This window comes from Sinohyriopsis cumingii, chromosome 18, assembly GCF_028554795.1.
Source record: "Sinohyriopsis cumingii isolate HCF-2022 chromosome 18, ASM2855479v2, whole genome shotgun sequence".
NCBI lineage: Eukaryota > Metazoa > Mollusca > Bivalvia > Unionida > Unionidae > Sinohyriopsis > Sinohyriopsis cumingii.
The window spans coordinates 84,167,981-84,178,166 of NC_142978.1; the positions used below are offsets into that span (position 1 = coordinate 84,167,981).

A 10,186-nucleotide genomic window follows, 5' to 3' on the forward strand; every position below is an offset into this window, starting at 1 on the left:
TGACAAGATTAATTAAGCTAAATTTTTGTGTTAGGATTTTATTAAATACAGTGTTGACTGTGATTCCCACTGAAATATCCGATTTAATTTCAAGTACATTGTTGTATAGTTAACTGGAAACGAACCAAGCCTCGACTAATAGTAAAAAAAATATCAGTGGGGAATGTTCATGGAATGTACACATTTGTTGTACAGCACAACATAGTTTTCATTGTATGATGTCATATAATACAGTAGTACATGGTTGTCGTGGTACGATGCCGTAGAAGATAACATTACATAGCTTTCATTGTATGAAATGTATAATATAGTTTTACATGGTTTTCCTGGTATGATGCCTTATAATACATTATTAAATGGTTTTCATCGTATGGTACCATATAATACAATAGTATAGGATTTTCGTTGGATGAGGTGAGTTTATTTACTCCTATGGGTTAACATTTAAACAACACATGTTATAGGGTGGTGTGCCAGTAATAGGTTTGCCATCCTCTACATTTACTGATACATGTAGTAAGGCCTTATGGGGTAAATTGGCCGTATTTTTCCCAATGATCCTTGAACAATTGATTGGAAAGATGGCTGTCAAATTGTTGATAGTAATATTAAGGAAAAAAGTTCCAGAAAATGGGGTAAGGAAAATTCCCATGGTCAAAGCCAATCAGTAAAGATAATAAAGAGAATAAAGAATTTCGTGGGCTTATTTTGATCAATCAGTAAAGAGAATAAAGAATTTCATGGGCTTATTTGGACCAATCAGTAAAGATAATAAAGAGAATAAAGAATTTCATAGGCTTATTTGGACCAATCAGTAAAGAGAATAAAGAATTTCATGGGCTTATTTGGACCAATCAGTAAAGAGTAAAAAGAATTTCATTGGCTTATTTCGACCAATCAGTAAAGATAATAAAGATAAAGAGAATAAAGAATTTAATGAGATTGACATAAAGTGATCTTATCATGTTGACATATCAAAAATATTAAACTGCGAACACAATATGTAAAGTGTACCAACTATGTGATAAAATACAGTATTACCAGGTTTTTATTGTATGATGCCATATAATGCAATATTACATTGATTTATGCAGTATCATATTGATAATGCAATGTGATAACTTTATCATTGTTTAATTAATTCAATTTATTTTTCAGGGAGATCTAAGGAGAATGTGGCATGAACCATTTATTACACAGGCTCCACCAAAGAATTTAGATGTATAGGACACATTTCCATTTCAACATAAAAGGACCTGACTTTGGGATGAAAATCCCTGTTAATTGACAGCATACATTGGAAAAGAACTTTTTATTACAAGGCCAGATTTAGCACAGCAAAATTCACTTTTGGTTGAGAAAGCATAGATAAAAATGTGGCTTGTAAAAACTGGTAAAATTTCTAACATGCTGTTAGATGTTGGACATTGAAGCAAATAAGAGAAAATGTTCAGAAGCAGTGTACTAGCCACAGCTAATCACAGTAATTTTTTGTGGCCATGTGTCGCCCCAGACAATGTATGAATACCTGGCATGCTCGCTTCCACATTTTACCCCCTCCTTCATCAGCATCCAGTATCTGATGAGTGAAAAGAGATGGGTAATGAGTCTGCTGCCATCTAGCATTTGACTCTGAAAATATAGATTTTTGTCAATGCCAGTCAGATTGTGTGCATGTCACTGTTCAGGAAGAAAAAATAATTTAATTCATTTCTCATGCTTAAAGATAATGTCTTTGTCCAAAAACACTTCCCTTTAGGCAGTCACCAACTTTATGCAGAATTACATCACAGTCAGTCTTCATGGGGTAGCAATTTTCTTGAACTTCATGGTTGCTGTAGACTAATTATAATAAACTAACCAGCAGTGAGCCATTTGTAGACTCCTTTGCCTTTCCACATACTGATGTATGGATGAAAGTGTAATTTTTTTCTTAAAAAATGAATGAATTTATAATAGTCTATTTTATTGTCCAGGATTCCTCTACTACCAGAACATTAGAAACTTGTTAGGAAATAGAATAGGTTTGTTCCCCAACTTGCTTTTGCTGTGAATTTTTAATATTAGACTTTGCAAAATTCATAGAAATCTCCTGACACAGAGTTCCCATGATATCGGGAAAAAGTCAGGAGAAATGATAAATTTTTCATGTCCATGAAAAGTCCTTGAATTTTGCAAATATTGATGAAAGTTGGAAAAAACCTGGGAATTTTTCACCAACACTTGATGCCAAAACAGTTATGTAATTGAGTCCTAACTGAATTGATCAGGAGTTAAATTTATCAAGTTTGGACCAGAATATTCTGAGATTGCAGAATGTTTATCAAGTTTGGACCAGAATATTCTGAGATTGCAGAATGGCTAAAGTAATGTAGCTTGAAGCATTGGTTTCAAATATTATTTAGGTCACAGGAGAAATGGGTGATTGATATCCCGTGTATTGAATATTACAAAACAATACAAGCTCCTGTGAGTATCAGTACAGGTTTTTGGGACTGGTTTATTGCTCTACAAGCAGACATTATGCAGAAAATTAGTCATGTTTTATATAGTATATAATTTTGAAGGTCTTTTTGTCAAAATTTAAGAAACACTTTTTGAAATGATTTGGTAAATCATGGATTTTACCAAATTGTCTTAAGGAATTTAGGTTGTTTTAAAAATCTTGTTTTGAGTTTTATTGAACCAGATTAATTCGGGGTGTAAACTTTATTTTTTACAAGATAAGAGTCTAATACTTTCTATTTATTGGGTTTTTTTTCATAATGTGATATGGAATGTTTATTTTGTGTAACCTGCATATAGACAGTTATCTTGATTTAAACTGATTATTCTGATCTATTTAAAATTAAATGTTTGAAAGGAAACAAAAATAATTTATGTTCATTATATTATCTCATACCAACATAATGCAGGTCAGCCAAGTTAAGTTAGAACTTTTATTCTGTACATTGATATGATTTATATACCAATTTACAGGAATATACAGTAATCGAACTTGTTTCATGTGATACATTTTGTGGTTTAGTGCATCATTTTCTTTTTTGATTTAAATTTTCTGGCAGTCTCAATATAGAAACATCTATCACTTAAATTTTTAAAAATGCATGTTTTATAAGCTAAAATGTTCATTAATTCCATTCAGTAATGGTCATATGTGAACCTTGAAAAAATTAATTTCGTCCTGGAAAAACCCTGGAAATGACCTGGAAATTTATCTTTAAAAAAGTGTGGGAAACATGCTGGCAGCTAGTTCAATTTTCAGCACAGAAATAATTGGTATTAATATAGTCAATATAAATATACATTAAAAGTTGATACTGTGGTACAAAACAAGATGCAAATGGAATTTTAAGAAACATTTATTTCACTTCTACTTTTTTATACAAAGGTAATTAATTTTTAAAAGCTTTTTGTCAAACTAAAAAAAAAACTTTCTGAAAAGCTTTCTTCATACCAATATGTGAAGTTAGTCAAAGAGAATAAAACCTTTTTATTAGAACTTTATATTAGAACTCATGTTATATTTCTTTGCTGTATGTATTCAGTAGAGTGTAAACTTTTTTTGTTTCAGAAAGTAATCCTTCCAGATTAGGCAACTGAATGATACTAGCAGCAATCAGTTTATAGTTTTCTTTCGTGCTTTTGCTAAAAAATATCCAATGTAGGTAGAATTTTTTACAGATTTTGTAACTTTATGTAATTATCATGACACATTCACACAATCTATTTGTCACAGAGAATTTAAATTTAGCTATTTGTAACTTTATGTAATTATCATGACACATTCACACAATCTATTCGTCATAGAGAATTGAAATTTAGCTATTGTAACTTTATGTAATTATCATGACACATTCACACAATCTATTCGTCATTGAAAATTGAAATTTAGCTATCATATTTGTATGCATGTGTGGACGCCTTCACTAGATTTAAGGCTATCAAATCAATTTTCAGATTGTTTAAAATGCTTTCTTTTAAACTGTTGGGACTTGTGAACTTTTTTTACTAAAACTTTAGCATGTTTGTAAGTATGTCTGTATTCAGATGTAAAGGACCTGATTTTGATCTTCAGGTCATTAATGTCACATTTCGTTTTGTTTAAAAACATTTTTGAACTTTTACAAGAAATCTTGGGACAAAATTCTTGTTAGCATGATTGAGTAAAACCCACTTTAAGTTTGCCTATCTGTAGGCATATATTGACTACCTGATAGATTTTCATGTTGTTATACCAGTATTTCACATTTAAAAATTTGGGACCTAAATTAGTTGGTCTGTATTGGGGGCATACTGGATATACTTGCTGTTAAGACAAACTACGCAGACCCAGATCTGCCATCTTATATTGCCCCAGCAGATGTGGGTCTATGCAGTTTGGTAGGAGTAGTCAGAACAAACACGATGGACCCAGATCTGCAGGTGTAGGTTTGCTATAACAAATCAAATTCATTGTCATTTGCAGTTTGACTTGAATTATAAGTGAATATATATAGTACTTCATTTACAAACAAAAATGTAATTTTCTCAAAGGTTTAACTTTTTGTGCGATGGTAAATGTTATCTTACTGCCTTCCTGCACTTTCACACAGCAATGTTTCACTTTTTCAGAACTGTGATTTTAAGCCTCTCAGGTTTGTTTATAAATGTTAATTTGATCTAATTCACAAAGTCATAGTTTTATCCTTTTTCCAAGCAGAAAGGTAAAAACAGGGTTTAGTTAATGCAAAGCATTTGTTAGATCAACCAGTATTCTGTACCACTTGTATTGACTAGTACATGTTGTTTTTATAGGTTTAACACCATTTTTCAGCACAGGTGGCCATTATATGTGGTGGAGGAAGAACCCAGGAAAACCCGGGGAAGAACCACTGACCCATGGGAAGCTACTGGCAAGCTTTCTCACATACTTTGTTGGCAGAGCCTGAGACTCAAATGCACATGGACAGAGGTGAGATGTTGGTGATATGTAAAGGTGAGCACCTTAGACCACTCATCCACCAGGAGCCCCAGATTAGTCTATGAGTGAACAGTCAGTTTTAAGTTTGTATTAGAAACAGTTATAGCTCATCATTAATCTTTAGACAAGTGTATTTACCTTTTAGGACTAGCCAATCTTTGAAAAAGAAGATGGCAGGTATCTTATATAAATCGATTTGACAAAGATTGTCTTTCATGATGGGCATTCTTTTCATTATTTTTTTCCCCCCAAATGGCCTCTGCACCACTACAAAAGATATAGGGTACACAAAGTTTAATAGACACAGGCATTGGTTTCAAAGACTTTTGCACACAAATTTTTGTCATAACAAGTCTTTATTTTATATTCATTTTTTCTCCATTAACCTTGCACACTGTCAGAATTATGTAGTAGTCTATGATACTGAACACCTTCATGTTGCACGCACGTGCACGACATGTGCCTAAAAATAGTTTAGTGTATTAGGAACTACTTTGTAAACAAATCATGTACACTCATGTAGGTTTCAGTTTATTGGGTTTGATTGTGCATGAACTAAAACAGCTGTTTCATCTATTTGAAAGTAGAGATGATAAAGTGAACAATGTGGATGAGTTTACTGAGTTACAAATGAAACTTTCAAACAAATGAAAGATGATGATATTCACAATGTCAACAACAAACATGAGACGCAGTATTGACAATACCATTCTGATCATTTAAACAATTATTTAAGAGAAATGTTCATAACTTTTCATTAATGGGATGGTTCAGACAATGACCAGTTCTCTCTGGGGTATAAAAAAATAGCATTGAAAAGCACATTGAGAGCAAGGGCTATCGCACATCTATCACATATGTACCATTTTATAAGTGAAAGTACTAACATTCATGGGAAAAAATGCAACTGAAGGTTATCATGGAAAAGTAAGGGCCTCTGAGCCAATAAGTGAAGACAACAAATTCTTATTTCTACTGGCTGAATGGATCATGACACCCCAGCTGCTTTGCAATTTTCCATGTTAACTTTGTTGATACATTGTTTCGGATTTAGGGTAGCAATAGATGCCATACAGATCATATCTAAGGCAGCATGCAAGTGACCAGGCATAAACATGTCTACTTTAGCTGGTAGTATAATTGCCAAAAATATACTTACATGTTTGCATAAATATATTTATATTTTTGCATCTTGAATTTCCTCAAAATGTACTTTCTTAGTTCTGCAAATCTGAATTACATTAGCTATGTCATGGGTTCGAAAGCTTGAATACAGATTTAGAAACTGTACTGTAATTTTGACTATGTTCCAAGTGCAATAACAGTCTCCTTACTGCATTCAAATGAAATGAAGGTGATATTCCATCGTGTCTTTTTGATAATTGAATGGAAAGAGTTCATATATTCCAGGTATTCATTGACAGAACAGCAGCACACATGCAGCTGAGTCAAGATGCGTCCCTCCCTTCTCAAATCACAGACATATGTATTTTGTGTGGAATTGACACAGCTAATAAATCCAAGTCCAGTGGAATTGAGTAGAATTGACACAAAAAATTCCACTCACAATATGACTCTAAATTTAATTTTAAGAAGACCAAAAGCGAAATTTTTTTTTTAAAGTGATGTTGAGCACGCGACCATGTTCACATTTCACTGGATGGATTTATGTGTGTATTAAAATATTGTTATTGTGTATTGATGAATCTGCGCTTGTGTATTTATTTTGGAATACAGCATAAATTCATTTTGTTTCTTTCTATATATATATATATATATATATATATATATATATATATATATATATATAATTAAGCCTTAGATAGAATAAGACAATGAGTATATAATAAATAGGTTACTGCATTTGTATGGGAAAATATGAACTCATTTTCTTGGATGGATACTGCACTCCGCAAAGTTGTGCTGTATCCATAAAAAAAAAACTTGTTCAAATTTGCCTATATAAATGCAGTAACCTATAATTAGTGGATCCTATAGACCTATCACTTGATTGTTGGAGCATAGATGACCAATGAATAGTTGGAATTGTGCATTATGCAAGTCACATGTTTTATGCATATAGTGCTAGGCATAGCATTATGTTGGTAATTGCCATGATATTTTTATGGCAACACCTATGAGGAAAAATAATGTTTATTTGTAAAATATTTTTGACATCTTGAATAATGCACATCTAAGAAAATTGGATAGCAATACCATGTGTATCATTTTCTGGACACAACTTTGCTGCAGAGAGATTTCAGTAGCATTTATAGCAGTCTTTCTTTGCAGATCAGTTTGGATGTTTAAATTTTAAAAATGGTTTTTGTCTTGTGTATAGTAAATTTGCAATTACTTTTGCCAGCACATTGTCTTGCATCACAATTCCAGGCTGACTTCATTCATTTTATATATGTGCAATTCATGAAGTTTTATGTGATAATTTATAAACTTCATGTGTGCTTGTGTGTGTGTGTGTGTGTATTGGTATGTATATATTTGGATATGTTTATGTATGTGTGTTTGAGAGTTTGTGTGTATTGTTGGTTTTTGTGTGTAGATGTGGTTATTTTTACACGTTTTTAAAAAAAAGAGATTGTGTCTACTGGCATATTTGTATGTATGTATATTTGGGTATGTTTATGTGTATGTATTTGGGAAAGAGACAAAGAGAAATTGTGTGTTTGAATAAGATGCCTTGTTAGATTGTGTCTTTTTATACTTGTATGCTTTTGTTTGATGGGTTTGAAAGGCTGTCTTGTTATATAATTTCACAACAAGTATATCTTCTTGTCTGAGTCATTCATATTATACTTTATTGTCAAGCCTGTCTTGGAAATGGCTTGATGTAGAAATCACTTTTTACTCTCAATGTGTGTCTGTCCATATTCTGTACACACATTAGATTATGGACAGTGTCAAATAGATTTTGATTCAGTGTTAGAATATTTTGCTTTCTAGCTGATAAAAAAGACAGGCTTGAAGAAAAAAGGTATATCTTATTTCAACTTATCAGCTTGATTCATTAGTTTATTAAAATTGAATTAGATTTTTTATTGTATGCATTATGAATATACAGAACTAAAATCACATATGTTCATATTTATGTACAAAGTTGTCATTTGTAATGGGTGATGGTTTTAGATATTTTAAAAATTGGGGTTTTGTGCGATATGTCTTTATCAGCTTTGGATGTTAATTATAAGGCAATTGAAATTCTAGAAGCTTAGTCATTTCACAGATGGTTCATGTATTAAGCATTCTTTGTTTCAAAGTTGAATATCCAATGCAGTTAAATTCAAGTTTTAATAATTGTTTGCAAAATTGTATCTCATAGTTATAGGGTGGGATGTATTATGCTGGTATGATCCAAGTTTATCGTGTTTTTTCCATTGATCAGTCCTGACAAACAGCATAGACTCAGATCTGCAGGTGCATTATGTGACAGCAGATATGTGTCTGCACAGCTTGCAGTTAGATCTTACTTATACATGACTACATGCAACTAGCACAAGGGAAAAAAATTACCATCTTAGAAATGGAGCGGGGGAAGGGGTGGATTATTATTGGATAATGTTTTTAAAGATTCATCTATATCAAATTTAGTACAACATATATGAAAGAGAATACATGATTGAACCACTTGTAAAAATTAATTTATGTGCCATCAAGCTTTCTCCTCATCCCCTTTTTCATTTAGGGAATAGCACCTAGAACCACCTGCATATTAAGACCAATGCAATAAAAAATGGTTTCATCTAATCAGTCAGTATTCATCTGATCTATCAGTATTTAATAATTAAATCAATATAATTAAAAATAAACAGGCTTGTATAGTGTTTTATTTTAAATGTAGGTTTTATAAGTACAGCATGTATTAAACTACCGTGCAGAGTCATTATTTATGAAAAATCGATAAATGATTATGTAGATACCAGTTGAGTTTTGTTTCAGTAATAGTAATAATAATAATAATAGAAATTCAACTATGTCCATCAAGTACATATCAAGATGATCAGGACACTGAAATATAGTCGGGAATATTTTCATTTTCATTGCTCAGCAGTCTTGGATCAGATCCTGTCATTCATCGTTTCCTCATCCTCTCAAGTCCGTGAATGACATGTATAATCTATTCTTTAGTTTCTCAGTATATGTGATGCATTACACAGTGAACTTGTGTCACTGATACTTGCATTTCTGCATATTTGTTCTTTTCTGTGGAACACATTGAGAATTGTTTCATACCAATTCCTTATTTTGTATTAAAAAAATGATATATACTGATTTGATCATACTTTTCATTTTAAATTACTATAACATTGTCTTTCTATTCATTACCATTATCATGTCAAGTGTATGAAGGATACAAATCCTGTTAATGTGTATGTAAATATTAGTCACGAATAATAAAGTGAACATTTTTTAAAAAGACACGGTTTGGCTTCTTATTTCTTTATCAGTATACGGTATGCAGTACTAAGGATGCATGCTGACTATTCCCTTTTTCATGTCCTAGCCCTCATGTATACTTCATTGAAAGATCAAACAGACAAGTCATTCTAAACTAAAACTGACACAAAACATTTTGTAACAAAAAGAAATTGCCATTAAATACATGGTTTATATCTTCATCTTTTAAAATTGAATCAATCTTCAGTACTTTTAGTACTCGGATTTAGGTCAATTTTTTTAACACTGTTGCTAGAACAGCACAAATTCACATCTACATGCACCCAGGAGAGTTCTATGCTACCAAATCAAGATTAGCTTACTCTGACTCTTCATGCTACGTTGATTATGTACACTGTTTATGTTCAAGTTGATTTCTGGCATACTGATGCTAGGTCAGTTTGCACCCTCCAGTGAATATGTATTGTTTATGTTGGATAGTTGCTAGTACTGTTGTAAACACTTGACAGTTGCATGCACCCTAGAGAGTTCTACATTACCAAATCAAGTGTGGGGTACTTCGACCTACTTTCACACACACCCCATCCCCCCGTGATTATGTTCACAATTTATGTCTGGAACACTGACATGAACATACATCCTGAAGAGTACTACACCAGCAATCCAAAAATAGGTCACAGTGAAAAACATTAATGTGATTTAAATTTTAATGTTTGGGTCTGTTAATGGGAAACTTACAATCGTAAAACTTAATATCACAAATATTGCAATAAAATAAACTCGGCATCTTTATTAAACATGGGTTCTTCA

General features: G+C 32.0%; 1 protein-coding gene across 1 annotated transcript in view; it reads left to right on the top strand.

The window, feature by feature from the left end:
* LOC149777188 (signal peptide peptidase-like) overlaps positions 1-9,397 on the top strand; it is a 76,146-nt gene extending 66,749 nt beyond the window's left edge. Inside the window, exon 14 of the mRNA XM_089941886.1 lies at positions 1,159-9,397. Within this exon, the coding sequence (XP_089798012.1) occupies positions 1,159-1,227 (69 nt within the window). The 3' untranslated portion in view covers positions 1,228-9,397. The remainder of the gene's footprint in view (positions 1-1,158) is intronic.
* Positions 9,398-10,186: the final 789 nt, after the last annotated feature.